This window comes from Lontra canadensis, unplaced genomic scaffold (assembly GCF_010015895.1).
Source record: "Lontra canadensis isolate GAN:19392208 unplaced genomic scaffold, GSC_riverotter_1.0 scaffold88, whole genome shotgun sequence".
Lineage (NCBI taxonomy): Eukaryota > Metazoa > Chordata > Mammalia > Carnivora > Mustelidae > Lontra > Lontra canadensis.
This window is the reverse complement of record NW_022631082.1, coordinates 2457226-2471143: the sequence shown is the minus strand read 5'-3', so window position 1 is coordinate 2471143 and position 13918 is coordinate 2457226. Positions and strand designations below refer to the sequence as shown.

General features: G+C 57.8%; 3 protein-coding genes across 3 annotated transcripts; 1 reads left to right on the top strand and 2 right to left on the bottom strand.

The window, feature by feature from the left end:
* Positions 1-1787: 1787 nt before the first annotated feature.
* On the top strand, positions 1788-2856 carry PSPN (persephin). The gene is made up of 2 exons (XM_032883741.1): positions 1788-2353; positions 2441-2856. The coding sequence occupies exons 1-2, from the start codon at positions 2221-2223 to the stop codon at positions 2746-2748; spliced, it is 441 nt and encodes a 146-aa protein (XP_032739632.1). The 5' UTR covers positions 1788-2220; the 3' UTR covers positions 2749-2856.
* A 158-nt stretch (positions 2857-3014) lies between these two features.
* ALKBH7 (alkB homolog 7) lies at positions 3015-4660 on the bottom strand. The gene is made up of 4 exons (XM_032883740.1): positions 4418-4660; positions 3631-3804; positions 3419-3543; positions 3015-3245 (listed from the first exon to the last, which is right to left on the bottom strand). The coding sequence occupies exons 1-4, from the start codon at positions 4619-4621 to the stop codon at positions 3083-3085; spliced, it is 666 nt and encodes a 221-aa protein (XP_032739631.1). The 5' UTR covers positions 4622-4660; the 3' UTR covers positions 3015-3082.
* Positions 4661-6916: 2256 nt separating this feature from the next.
* CLPP (caseinolytic mitochondrial matrix peptidase proteolytic subunit) lies at positions 6917-12300 on the bottom strand. Its single transcript, XM_032883739.1, has 6 exons — positions 12076-12300; positions 11904-11975; positions 11270-11366; positions 10241-10428; positions 9208-9313; positions 6917-7290 (listed from the first exon to the last, which is right to left on the bottom strand). Exons 1-6 carry the CDS (start codon positions 12259-12261, stop codon positions 7118-7120), a joined length of 822 nt encoding a protein of 273 aa, XP_032739630.1. The 5' UTR covers positions 12262-12300; the 3' UTR covers positions 6917-7117.
* Between the last annotated feature and the right edge of the window lie 1618 nt (positions 12301-13918).

The window sequence follows — 13918 nt, the reverse complement described above, 5'->3', positions numbered from 1 at the left end:
TATCTTGGCTTCCTTTTCAGATCACCTCGCCTCTAAAGCCTTTGATCCCTTCTCTCACGTTTTTGTTTCAAGCATTTGTCTTGTTCTGGTCTCTGCCAGACGCCTGATTCCTTACCTGATGCCTCCTCACGATTGACTGTTGTGCTGTAGAACTTCGAATGGGGACCTGAGGCTGCCTCTGGGGCTTTGGGGGGGCCACTGGGCAGTCAGCTTTGCAGGCAAATCCACTGATGCTTTTGCCTTAGCTCCCACCTCCCACAGTGGTGGCCCAGGAGCCCTGGGCTGAGCCTGTGTTAGGTGGTTCTCAGCCGGTGGCCTCTCTCCCAAAGTGGCCCTGAAGTCCCAAGCCCTTTTGTTGCTGCTGTTGGCCCCTGGGCCCTATTTTTCAGCTTTCCAGCAATGTTTCTAGGGCTCCCCGTATTTCTAATGACTCCGTTATATTTCTATTTTATCTCGCATTGCCAGTGTTCTGCCGTGGGAAGGTTTTTTGAGTTTGTGGACAGTTTCAGTGCTGGAAATGGAATTTGGCTGCTGGCGCTCCTTCTGAACCCGTTCTGTGTGATCCGGCTGGGGGCGGGGGGGAGGATGTGGGGCTTCCGTTTTGCTCGAGGCTGGATGCTAGGTGGAAAACTTCCCCACCCAGTTCCACAGGCCCTTGGCCGCCGAGCAGGGATGCCAGAGATGACAGGCTAATTCCTAGGAATGTCCCAGGTCTGTCCAGCCTCCCTCCTCATCCTTCTGCCAGGTCTTTTTGGGGGCGGCAGGAAAGCAGGGTTGCCCTGGCCTGACGATTTGACCCCTGGCCTCCCTGCCATGCGATGGAGGGCTAAGACCCTGGTGGCTAGGAGCAAGGGCCTTGTGTGCGGCAGGATCTGGCTTCGAATGTGACTTTGGACAAGCGACAGTTGTCTGAAGGTGGTCTCAGCAGGTGCCACAGTAACCACACCAACAAGAGGCAGACGGAGTCGGGGTCCGTCCCCAGCTCTGCTCACATGAAAAGCCCACAGCAGTTCCCGAACCCATGTTTCTCTGCTCACCAGTGCAGGACAAATTCCTGAGCCCGGGTTTTCCAGGGAGGAGGGAGGGGGTTGGCTGTTTCCGGAGCGAAGGCTCCCCCACCGTGGGTTTGTACCCCTCCCCGGCAGCCTGGGGTGGGGACCTGCGTCCCAAGCGTGCCCCCAGCCATGGGTAAACATGCTGGTTTCTTCTGTCCCCCCCCCCCCCCCCCAGGGCTGCAGGCTCCTACCTGAGCTTCCACCCAGTCTGACCTCCATGAGATGGAGCAGCTTTTCAAGCGCTACCCAAGTTCTTCGTGCTTCTGAGGCCTCAAAGCAGGCTTGCCCTCCCAAGCTCCTCCCTCAGGCAGCGTGTCCCACGCTAAACGTGCCACCTGTCCTCAGAGCCTCGTGTGGGAAGGACCTGGGTTAGCCCCCTTTCACAGGCGAGGGAGGGCCTCCTTTCCCTGAGGTCACAGGGGCATGGAAGTCACTGGAAATTTCTGCTGCGTCTTAGAACCGGCAGGTGTAACTGCCCCTCCCGCCCTAACGCTGGGAGGGGGCTGAGGTCCCTGGGACCTCAGGTGGGCCTTCTAGAGACAGGAGTCCCTGCGGGGTGAGCTTCCTAGCCTCGTGTTCCGGTTCTTGGCTGTACCCCGGCCTCTCCCTTTTCCTGTTTTGACGCCGGCTGGGACAGGCCTGGAGACAGGAGCATGAAGCCTTAATCCTCCAAGTGACAGCTCGGCTACCTGCTGACCTGTCCCCTCCCCCCTAATCCCGCTCTATCTGGTGCACAGTGTGGGGACTCCAGACCCCATGCACCCTGAGTGGGGATGGGGTCCCACTGGTGGGCTCTCAGTGGCCCGTCCAACTTCTTTCCGGAAGCAGGTGGGGCAGGGGACCCCGTGGCCCGCCCTGAGTTCGGCTCTGGCTGCCGCAACACTCGTAAATCAGGGGTGAAGTGGGTGTCAGAAACGGGTCTGCGGAATGTCTGGATGGGGCAGGGAGGGGGTGAACGCTTAACTCTTGGAGGCACAGCGGGTGGGGCAGAGGAACCAGTCGGAAGACATAGGACAGTGTGTGCTGCGGGACATGGGGGTCATCCTGTGGTTACAGCAGCGGCAGCGAAGAGGTGATTCCACCCCCCACCCCCACCTCGGCCCTGCCTTGGCAGTGGGATAAATTGAGGGAGCGAGGCCTCCCCACCATCAGGACCCCTGTCACTATGGGCACAAGACGCGTCCTGCTCTGCTCTCTGCTGCTCCTGTTGCTGTGGCTGGGCCTCACCAGGGGCCCTGGTGCTTGGGGGGCTCCAGTGGTAGAGGAAGAGCTCCGAGGGACCCCAAGGCTGCAGCTGGGTAAGGACCCCCTGGACCCCATGTGACTCCCCGACTCCCTCCTGCCCAGACCCCACTAGCTGTTAGCTGCCCCTCTGTCCTCCGCAGGGGCCCGCCCACGCCGAGCCCTGGCCACCCCGTGCCAGCTGTGGAGCCTGTCCCTACCCGTGGCCGAGTTGGGTCTGGGCTACACGTCAGAGGAGACGGTCGTCTTCCGCTACTGTGCAGGCAGCTGCCCCCGTGATGCGCGCACCCAGCATGGCCTGACGCTGGCCCACCTGCGGGGCCAGGGCCGAGCCCACGGTGGGCCCTGCTGCCGGCCCACCCGCTACGCTGATGTGGCCTTCCTTGACGACCGCCACCACTGGCAGTGGCTGCCCCAGCTCTCGGCGGCCGCCTGTAGCTGTGGCGCCTAAGGACGCCTGGCCTGGGGCCCCCCGAGGCTCCTGGAGGAGCTCTGCTGACTTATTTATTGGAGACCAGAGGGGAGGTGTGCCGGGCAAGGAGCATAATAAAGGAACTGCCACCGCATGACTGTGTTCAGTGCATGATTGTGTTCAGCCCGAGTGCGCCTTGCCCCGGCCACCTCAGCTCCCAGAGTGGGGAGGGGTCGGGGGAAGGGGGTTCCTGGGCTTCCCTGGCCCCGCTCAGCCCCTGCGAACAGCCAGTGCAAGGCAGGCCAGTCTGTCCACACTCCAACTTTATTCACCAACACGGTGTCTCTGAGAAGCTGGGGAAAGAGCTGGGGGTTCAGCAGGCTGGGGGCGGCTGCCCCAGCTCCCCTGGTCCCATCCCTTCAGGGAGGGAGCGGCAGATCACAGAGATGCGTCGGCCCCGGGGAACCCGACGCGCCCCAAAAAAGGACTCTTCATCCCGAAGAATCTCATGGGAGAAGTCATAACGGGCTGAGCCCCTGCAAGAGAAAACAGGCTGTGGCTGGATGGGGTGAGGGCGGCCCTGCACCAGGTGGCCTGCCTGCCACAGGGGAATGCTCGTGTCTGCTGGGAGGGCTGAAAAAGAGAAATATGCTAGGTGGACATCTGAGGAGTTACTAGGGGGAATGGGGGCCCCTTGGCTGGGCAGTACCTAAGGATGTAGAGGGAGCCTGGCTCCAGCAAGAGTTCCAGCCATTCCCCTGGCTCCTGGGTGTGCACCAGCCGCATGACGCTTGGAGATAGTAGGGACAGACCAGCGATGGTGGCTCCGCAGAACTGGAAGAGCGGGCATGGCGGCCAATCAACCTCTGGCCAATCAACCCCACCGGCCCATCCCCATCCAAGGCTCTGGCCTCTGCCCACCTTGATGCTGTCCACGTGCGGCTTGATGTAGCCCCGAGGTTCCAGGTCCAGCACATGCACTGGGGACAGCAGGGTCTGGCCAGAGCTAAAGGCGGCTGCTTGCACGCGCTGCAGGATGGCCCGGCTTGCCTCGGACCAGCGTGACTTTTCTGTCTCTCGGAAACCGTGGATGGCCTGCACAGAGAGCTTCTGTCAAGCCAGGAAGCTCGCAGAGGGAACGGGGAAACTGAGGCACGGGTGAGGGGGGTAGAGTGCAAAGAACTGGCTTTCCCAGCATGACCCTTGACACCACCCTCAACTTATCACCTTGGTCCTACTTACCCTAAGATCCTGGGTCTCAAACCCCAACCCCTGTCCTACTAGGCCCGGCCTCACTCCTCTGTACCTGCCTTCAGGTTCCAATTCAGTCCCAGAGCTTGTCCCCAGTGCTGGTCCCACCGAAATGTTCAATTTTGTTTGTTTCCGCCCACAACTCGATTCCACTCAAGTCTTCTGTCTCCGCCCCCAACCAATGAACCTCCCTCTTCTCGCTCCACACCTGTTTCGGCTCCTAACCTTGCTCCTGTCCCCCACACACCCCAGAGTTCCAGGTCAGGGATCCAGCTATGGCCAAGCCCTCATCTCCTCCCGCAAAGGCCCTGGGCATCAAGACCCCGCCCCCAACCGTACCCCTCTACAACCCAGCGCTCCACCCCCATGCCGACCTCGAACGCCGCAGGCCCCGCCCCCACCGTAGCCCTGCCCCGCGCGCCATCGCAGACCCCGCCCCCAGCGCCGCCGGCCTCACGGCGTCCCAGTGGTCGTATTCGTAGCGGCGGCGGCGCAGCTCGGGCTCCAGCTCACAGCTCAGCGTCTCCTCCTCGGCCGCGCTTAGGAAACCCGGATGCACCACGGCCTCGTCCCGAAGGCGGCTCAATACGGCCGGGCTCGATCCCCGAACCCAGCCGGGTACCGGCAGCTTCCCCAGCGCCAGCCGCCCACTCCCGGCCATAACCCCGGGGCCGGGTCGTGAAAGCTGTCGGAGTCAGGGCTACGCCCCCGCCCCGGAGCCATTGGCTGTGGCCTCACGGAGTCCCTCCAATGATTGGCCTTCCCTAGAGCCCCGCCCCCCTGGCCAAAGGCTACTGGCTGCTGCTCAGCTCGCCCTCTCAAGCTATTGGCTCCTCAGAGAACCCGCCTCCTCTCCCGCGCTGTGGGCTCCTTGGGAGCGGTAGATGGTGGCGGCCGGGGGCGGGGCTCAACGGCGAAAGGCGCCTGGGGCGTGACGTCAGGGGCTGTAGGAGGATTTGGGCCAAGGCCCGGGTTGTGGGGTCGGCCAGAACTTTAGATTGAGGGAAAAGTCCGCTGAGAGGAAGGGGTCAGGGGCACGGGGTCCAGGGGAGTGACATCAAGGCCATGATGTCAAGGTAGAGGTTGGGGTCAAGGTTTGAAGCTAAGCATCACCTGTTCCTACTCTCGTCTGCGTCATCCCTACCTGTGTACAAACGGCCTGGCTCCCACCTTATAAGTAAAAAGCAAACCCCAAAACCCTCCTCTTGCTTTAAGGGTAGGATTGACATAGCACCACTTTGCAGCCTTTACTGGAATATTTAGTGATCTAGACACGGATTGTCATCGGCCCCTAACGTCACAAAATGAGGGACCACGACCCTTTGGGGGCCTTCTGATGGACGGACACACCTCCACTTAAGAGGCCATTTGCTAGAAAGCGGAATCTGAACCTGACCAGACTTGTCTAGTTTTATACGTCAAGTCACAGGAAATATCAAGGACAGACAGAGGTCACAGCCGGTCCTGATCCCATCATCAAAATTCAGATGGGAAGTCCACAGACCAACAGCTGAATTTCAAGGAAAGAGAAGAAAAAGAGGGAGAGATTGAGAGAGAGAGGGAGGAGAAAACCCGCAGTTAAAAGAGGCTTCGGGAAGCATCCATCAGTTGCAAGGTATGCGCCTTACCTGGAGGCGGATTCGAACAAACTAGTAACATAGAGGCAACTGGGGAGATGTGCACACTGGTTGGATTTGGGATGATTTTGTTTTTTGGGGGGATCGGGTTTTGCAAACGGTATTTTGGTGGCCTTTTTGAAGATTTATCTTTTTAGAAATGCATGTTGAAATACTGACCCCACGATCCCTCTGGGGACAGCCACACATTCTCTGCTCTCCTTATACAATGATATTTCTTGGAAAATGTGTTGAGCTCCCATGTCTTCCCACCCCTTCCCTCTGGGTGCACACCAGGCTGGCATTCAGCCCTTACAACCCTGAACGTGGGGTTCCGCTCATTCCGTCAGTGACTTCGCTGTGCCAGATCCAGCAGCCGGTTCTCAGGCTGACTGCTGGTTTACTGACATACCCAATGATGTCTTTTCCATTTTCATTCTCAATCCTGACCCCAGATTTATCCCCCCACCCCGGATGTCTGAGGCACATCAAGCACCAGAAGTAACGTGTGTCCAAACCGAACTCCTGATTCCCTGCCCCCACACCTGCGCCTTCTGCCAGCCTTTCCGCCCGTCAGCTCTGCCTTTAAAATCTGGCTAGAATCCGACCTCTCCTGGCCACCCAGCTGGAGCCACCAGCTTTCATCTGATTATTCCGAGTCTCCGAACTCGTCTCCCGGTTTCCACGCTGGCTGTACTCCTCCCAGTACTCCGTGGGAGCCATAGTGCTCCTGCTTTTTTGTTCTTCTCAGAACCCTCCAAGGCTCATGTCCCTCTGCTCAGATCCACCAGGCCTTCTAAGCTCTGTCCTCCTTCCTTTCTGTTCACATCTCTGCCTTGTCCCTCCACCACTTCACTTCAGCCACGAGCCTCCTTGGGGGCCCTCCCACATGGCAGTCACAGTCCTGCCACAGGGCCTTTGCACTTGCTATGCCTGCTGCCTGGACTGCTCTGTCCTTCTCTTACCTTAAACCTTGTTCAAGCATCACTTTCTCAGCAAGGCCTTCACTGGCCACCCCACTGAAAGCTGTAACTCTCTTTCTCTTACACACACACACACACACACACACCACACACATTCTGCATACCTCTTTCCCTGGTTTTTTAAAAAACTGTCTACCACCACAAGAGTAAGTTCTTTGAAGACAGGGAATTTTGTTTGCTTCAGGATATGTCGTGGCCTCTAGAATAGTGCCTGAAATATCCTTTTTGCTCAGTAGGGTTTGCTGCAGTTAGGGCTTGGAAGGTCAGAGCCTCAGGGCTGGGGTGAAGGCAGACAAGGCATCGTGCAGGGCACAGGTGTGCATGCCACGGTGGAGCAGGCAGGGAAGGTGACACAGATGGGGCTCAAAGACTACAAAGATTTAATGGAAAATCACAGTGTCTCATTCAAGATACCTGCCCTGAGGGGCATCCCCAAACCCAGAGTTCCTCCTGGGGCCTTTCTAGGCTCAGCAGCGAGGGGTGGGCAGGGCTGCAGCTCCAGCTTCTGACTAGCACCTGGCCTCCCCTGACTCTCCTCTGGAGGGTGAGGTCTGGCTCTCAGATGCTGGCAGGGGCAGGCTCTGCTGTCGTCGACGCCCCCACAGGCTCCTTCTGCACCAGCTCGGGCTCATCCTCACCATCCTGGGGAGGGTGGACCAGAACCTTGTCCAAGATGCCAAACTCCTGGGCCTCCATGGGGCTCATGTAGCGGTCCCTCTCCATGGCCGACTCTGCCAGGGGAAGCAAGAGGCAGGGTGGGTGGGGTTAAAGCTGGAGACCTGGGGCCAGGTCGGGGGCCCTGTTCTATCCCTTCTTCGCCAGGTGACCTTGCCTTTCCCCTCTTGGTACCTCAGTTTCCCCATGGGTAAAATACCCATTCCATTTTTCTTTTTTTACTGGTTCCTGATGTCTAATACACATCCAGATGCAAGTGGACAGTGCGAATTTCAGTATGAATTTCACATACCCACATGGCCAGCACCCAGACTGAGACAGGGGCCAGCCCCAGATCCCCAGCTGCCCCTGCGGGGAGCCTCCTTCCAGTCACTGACTCCTCTGATGCAACAGTAACCGCTAGCCTAATGGTGGCATGACAGCAGAGATAAGCATCCTTCTTTTTGTTTTTAAATATGTGGAATCAGAGTATTTACTCCTTTTTCCTACTCGGCACTCTGTGTCCGAGATTCAGCCCAGTTGCTGCGTGTCGCCATGGCCGGGTCTCTGTCGTTGCCTTGTGGGACTCCACGGCGTAAACTAAGCACGAATGCGCTCGCCGTGCGGCTGTTGGGCATGGGGGTGTCTCCCGGCGTGGGGCTCCCGCACACAGGCAGTCAGGACGACAGTCGGCACGCCCATCCGCAGCTTTGGTGGACATAAGCACCCACATCTGGTTGCATGCAGAGTAGGGGAACCGGGGCGTCTGGAGCCTTCTGAGCCCAAGCGGGGGGTGTCAGACAGCTTTCCTCTTCGCTCCCGCCCACCGCGGGTGAGTGTTCCAGTTCCACATTCTCACTGGTGCCGGGTGTCGGGTTCTGGATGTTAGCTCTTCCGGTGGATTAAAATGGTATCTCCCTGGGGCCTTAACTGGCCTTTCCCTCGACTAATGATGTTCTTTTGTAAGAAACAGATGCGCAAGGGGTGCCTGGGTGGCACAGTCGGTTAAGCGTCTGACCCTTGGTTTCAGCTCCAGTTGTGATCTCAGGGTCGTGGGATGGAGCCCCTGTGTCAGGCTCCACGGTCAGTGTGGAGTCGCTCCCTCTCCTTCTGCCCCTCCCCCCAGGTACTCTCGAAAATAAATAAATCGGGGCGCCTGGGTGGCTCAGTGGTTAAGTGGCTACCTTTGGCTCAGGTCATGATCTCAGAGTCCCGGGATCAAGCCCCGCATTGGGCTCCTTGCTCAGCAGGGAGCCTGCTTCCCCCTCTCCCTCTGCCTGCTACTCTGCCTACCTGCGCGCTCTCTCTCTGTGTCAAATAAATAAATAAATAAATAAATCTAAAAAAAAAAAAAAAAAAGGTAAAAAAAAAATCTTAAAATATGTATATATATATATATATATATGGTGTGTGTGTGTGTGTGTCTGTGTGTGTATATATATGGGCAATTTTACCTATTTATTTAATTTTGAGTCATCTCCACGCCCAACATGGGGCTTGAACTCCTGACCCTGAGACCAGCAGTCTTGTCTCTCCCGACTGAGCCAGCCAGTTGCCCCTAATGATGTCATTTTAAAATATCATCACTAAAGATGATGAACATCTTTTCTTATATTTCTTGGCAATCTAGAATATTCTTTATTGAGGACAGTGTTCAAACCTTTGACCCGTTTTAAGCGAGTTTTTATGAAGATTCTGCAAACTGGTCTTTTTAAAGTGCTTAGGACAGGGGATTTCCATTGGAAGTTGGGGACACTGGCTGACATCCGGGGGCAGATTTGGTTGTCGCAAACAGAAGGTGCTGCTGGCATCCAGTAGGTGGTGGCCAAGGACGTGGCTCCATGTCCCACAGCGGCCAGGACAGAGGATGGTCCAGCCCTGAGGGTCAGCGATGCCAGGGTCGAGAGGCCCTGGCTTGGCACAAGTCCTGCCACACATGTGTGCGTTGGTTAAAATAAAGGAGGGCAGGGGGCGCCCGGTGCGGGGGCACTCACCGATCACCTGCAGGCTCTGTTTGGTGTGCTTGGCGTAGATGCCGTAGAGCTGCTTCTTGAGTTTCATGATCTCCTCTGCCTGGATGGCGATGTCTGTGGCTTGGCCCTGAGGGTACGAAGGAGAAGGTCACAGTGAGCATCAGCCACTTGCAGGGAGGCTGGAGAGGGTGTTCAGACTGGCGGAGCGGGTCTTTTTGAGGCCCACACACCCTGTAGCAACTTTGCCCCTACCAGGAAGGCTTCCTGTATTTTTTAAGATTTTATTTATTCCTTTCAGAGAGAGAGAGATGGGGTGGGGGCACAGGGAGACAGAGAAGCAGACTCCCCACTGAGCAGGGAGCCCCATGCGATGTGGGGCTCGATCCCGCGACCCCACGACTGTGACCTGAGCCAAAATCAAGAGTCAGATGTTTAGCTGACTGAGGCACCCAGGTGCCGGAACGCTTCCGGTATTAACTATATTTTCTGCACATGGAGCCTCGCCCCTCCCAGGGCAAGCAGATTCCGGGAGCCAGCAGACAGCTCCAGCTCTGCCATGAGTTTTCACAGGCAAACCAGCTGATCCCAAATGCGCCCCCCTCCTCCATGGGGCACGCATACTCAGGGCCACTGTCCCCTGCCCCCTTCCCCCAGGGCTCAGGCCAGACATGAGGCCATCCCCTATCTCCCAGAGCCCACTAATTCAGACTAGCCCGTCCTGAGCCCTGCGGGCCCTGCCTCACTGTTCCTTCCTGCAGAAACCACAGTAAAATCTCTAGCCACCCCTCACCCCTGCTCTGTGCCTCCTGAGTGACCCTGGTGTTTCCCATGTGGGCAAACGTGACAGGGCAAGCCCCCCGCCCTGGGAACTGTGAGTAACAAATGGTCTTTCCAGTGGCAGTCCTTTCCTGATCCGCTGGCTTCACCGTACCTGAAATCACTGTGAAACCTACACTTGCCAACACTGACACTCGCCCGTGACTTCCACCCAGTTGGTCCTTCTGTCCAGACGCCACCCACGTCCCAAAGCAGCCTGCGTGGGCCCGGCACTCACCCGGGCACCCCCGGAGGGCTGGTGGATCATGATGCGGGAGTTGGGGAGCGAGTGGCGCATGCCCGGGGTGCCGGCAGCCAGAAGCAGGGAGCCCATGCTGGCGGCCTGGCCCACACACCATGTGCAGATGGGGTTCAGGATGTACTGCATCGTGTCGTAGATGGCCAGGCCCGACGTCACCATGCCGCCTGCGGGCGGGGCGGATTGAGCAGCGGGAGTGAGGGGCTGTGCTGGCTCCTCCCCCCCAGCCTTCCCCTAGTGCGGCCCCTGGCCTTGGGGGGGCATGTGTAGAGGCAGCCCTTTAAAGCCCGGGTCACAAACGTGAATACTTCAGAGGGCAGGGAGGCGACAGCAACAGGTGACACGAACTAAATGGAGGAGAGGAGAGCACGTGCTCCAGAGCAAGTTGACCCTTACCACCCATGTACACCGGCCCCGGGGGGACCAGATCTGTCAGAGTTGCAAGGGAAGGTGGAAAGCGGGGAGAGTGGTGGCTGAGAGGGACTCTCTGGAGTCAGCGTGTCCTGGCAGTGTGGTCTGGGTGACCTTGGGCAAGTTACCCAGCCTGCCAAACACAGTGTCTCCTCGCAGACGGGGGATCACTGAACCGGACCAACCACGGGCCGCTGCCACGAGGACCAGATGAGTTCAATGCCTACGAAACGCTTCAAGTACAGGGCACAGTTGGCGCTCGGTCGAGATGAGCTCTTCTCTTTTGGGAGGGGGTTGGTGCTGGTGGTGGCAGCTACCAATTTTAAAATATGCCGACCACCAGGTCAGGCTGGTAAAATGTTACATGTGCAATCAGAGGCAGGCTTGGCTGCCAGTTTGGGAACCTAGACTTAAAAGCAAGGACCGGGCAACTTTTGGAGGTTTTGAGACAGTTTTGGGACTCTGAAGGAAGCTCAGCACCCTTTCTTCCTCCAGCGGGAGAACATTCCTGATGGAAGTGGTGGAGGGGTGTCTGCCCCGAGTCACCTGGAGTGACCCAGGAAGCGGCCCTGGCCCCCGGGGGATGGCTCTGCTCACCAGGACTGTTGATGTACATGTGGATGGGCTTCTTGTTGCTCTCGGACTGCAGGAACAGCAGCTGTGCAATAACCAGGCTGGCCACGCTGTCGTCGATCTGCAAGTAAGCGGGGAGGGTGGGTGCGCCCAGCTGGAGGGCAAGGAGCAGGCTAACCCAAGCAACTGTGAGGTGGCTGGGGATGAAATCAGCGAACAGGGATGGGTGTCAGAGCCCAAGGAAGACAGTTGGGGAGGACTCAGCACCAGAGTGGGGAGATGGTGAGGGGTGGTAGGGCCCCAGGGGGTTGGGGCACAGGAAGTGGGGGGAGTCAGTGGGCTCAGAGCAAGGAAGGGAAGGGGTCAGGAGGGTCAGATGGGGGGATGGGGATCAGAGCCAGGAATGGGGAGGAGGGTCACTGGTGAGGGAGGGAGTCAGAAATCAGGTAGAGAAAAGCAGAGGCTGAAGAAGGGCTGGGGATGGGGGATGGGGCCAGAAGAGGGGGTTGAAGGCTCATGTGCCCAGGAAGTGGGGTGTCAGACTGGGACCAAGGCGGAGCCTTGGTGGGAGAGGTCAAGAGGTCAAGGTGGTTCGCGGAGGAGGAGGGGCGCATGGGGTCTGGGCAGGCGCAGAGGACAATCCCGGCAGGGCACTCACTGGACCCATGACACACACGATACGCTCCCGCAGCAGCCGCGAGTAGATGTCATAGGCGCGCTCGCCACGACCCTGTGGGAAAAAGATGGCGGTGTGGGTCAGAGGCCGGCAGTGCCCGCGGCCCGGAGACCCCCGACTCCCACGCCGGGCCGAGTTCCCGCGGCCGCTGTACCGTCTGCTCCACCACGATGGGAATGAGCGGGAGAGCCCGGGCCGCCGTCGCGTGCAGGCTCCGCTGCAGGGCCAGGCCGGTCTTGGGCGTCCGCCGCGGGGGGAACCGGGCGGCGAGGCGAGGCTCCAGCACGGGGAACCTACCTGCCGCCACCCGGGCCCCCCCAACCAATATTCCGGGCCACATCCCGCCTCAGTCCGTCCCGGCTTCCGTCCGATGGCGGAACTACAACTCCCGGCGTGCTTTGCGTCTAGGGCGCATGCTCACGGGCCGCCCACGTCCGGGGAGCGGGACCGGCATGCTTAGGGGCGGGGCGAGGGTGGAGTGGAGCCTGAAGGGGACGGTGGCAGAGAACACTTAATGAGCCGGGTTCTAGTGCCCTTACCCATGAATTAGTTATTCCTTAACTTAAAGATCAGCCTCAGGGGCGCCTGGCTGGCTGAGTCGGTAGAGCATGCGACTGCATCTGGGCGTCGTGAGTTCAAGCCCCACGTTGGGCTAAAGCTTACTTAAAAAAAAATGATAATAAAAATAATTTCCTTTGTGCCCACTGGGCCCCCGGCCTAGCCAAGCTTCCGGCTTGGTGGGGCTAACTCCTACCGAGACCTTTCCATTTATCTACGGACCCCTGGCTGTGGGAGCCCAAGGATGGGTGTTGCAGACTCTGCCTGGGAGATTTGTGTGGAAAGGTTTCCAAGGTGGAGTGAGTATTGGAGCTGGGTTTTGAAGGATGGATAGGAATTTATTAGGTGGGGAAAGACCTTCCTCGCAGAAGAACAGGCAAAGGGATGGAAATAGGAAGGCTCCTGGTAAGGTTTGAGACCTCTCTTTCCCCCCAAATCAGCTCAAATGCCGTCTTCTTATTTTTTAAAGGTTTTATTTATTTATTTGACAGAGAGATCACAAGCAGGCAGAGAGGCAGGCGGGGATGGGGGAAGCAGGCTCCCCACTGAGCAGAGAGCCCGATGCAGGACTCGATCCCAGGACCTTGAGATCATGACCTGAGTTGAAGGCAGAGGCTTAACCCACTGAGCAACCCAGGCACCCCCAAATGCCACCTTCTTACAGGGGTCCTCAGAGCCTAGACAAGGGGTGATAAGGGAGGAAGGTTAAGAGCTGAGTGTTTTAGAGGCAGCTGCCCCACCTGCCAGGCTGGCTCAATCCGGGACGTGCTGTGTGATTTTAGGCACATTGTTTAACCCCCTCTGAGCCTGAAGTTTCTTGTCTGGGAGATAGCAATGATCACACCAATCTCACAGGGATGGATTTAAAGAGACCTGCTGCAGAAGCGCATACTGAAGTCCTCCGAGTTCATATTTGAGCCCCATTACTTACTAACCATGTGCCTCTGAGCCTCCATTTTCCATCTGCAAATAGGGAGATTGATAACATACACCCTAGAGCTGCTATAAGGCCCTCAGAATGGGGCCTGGAACATAGTAAATGCTCGGTTTGCATTCACTATTGATGGGTTTTAATTACTGATTGTGTTACCTAGGAACCATGGCCATCCAAGAAGTCCTCCCTTAGGAGGGTCCTTTTGAGGTGGGTTTTGACAGATAGATAGGAGTTCACTAGGCAGACAGAGCCTAAATGCTGGGCCCTAGCATTGATGCTGGGTGCCCTAGATAAGGGTAGTTTTTCTACCCTCTGTATTCACAGTGGATCCCAGTCTGATGGAGAGAGAGAACAGGACACGAACACTTATGCCATACGGAATCAGGGCAGGACTGAGAAAAAGACCTGGAAATAGAAGAACTTGGAGGAGGCCTCAGAAGCACCCCTGAAAGAAGGCCTAGATCTAGGCATCACTGACAGGGGTTGGGGGTTGGGGGGAGCCAGT

Bases quoted from the DNA above. Each gene is read 5' to 3' on its own strand.
- ALKBH7 (XM_032883740.1), bottom strand. From the start codon at position 4,621: ATGGCCGGGAGTGGGCGGCTGGCGCTGGGGAAGCTGCCGGTACCCGGC. The intron at 3,805-4,417 runs GTGAGGCCGGCG...CTCTCTGTGCAG, and splicing joins AATACGACCACTGGGACGCC to GCCATCCACGGTTTCCGAGA. The intron at 3,544-3,630 runs GTGGGCAGAGGC...CCGCTCTTCCAG, and splicing joins CGCACGTGGACAGCATCAAG to TTCTGCGGAGCCACCATCGC.
- PSPN (XM_032883741.1), top strand. From the start codon at position 2,221: ATGGGCACAAGACGCGTCCTGCTCTGCTCTCTGCTGCTCCTGTTGCTG. The intron at 2,354-2,440 runs GTAAGGACCCCC...TGTCCTCCGCAG, and splicing joins GACCCCAAGGCTGCAGCTGG to GGGCCCGCCCACGCCGAGCC.
- CLPP (XM_032883739.1), bottom strand. From the start codon at position 12,261: ATGTGGCCCGGAATATTGGTTGGGGGGGCCCGGGTGGCGGCAGGTAGG. The intron at 10,429-11,269 runs GTGAGCAGAGCC...CCCCGCCCGCAG, and splicing joins CATGTACATCAACAGTCCTG to GCGGCATGGTGACGTCGGGC. The intron at 9,314-10,240 runs GTGAGTGCCGGG...TCGTACCCTCAG, and splicing joins AGCCCTCCGGGGGTGCCCGG to GGCCAAGCCACAGACATCGC.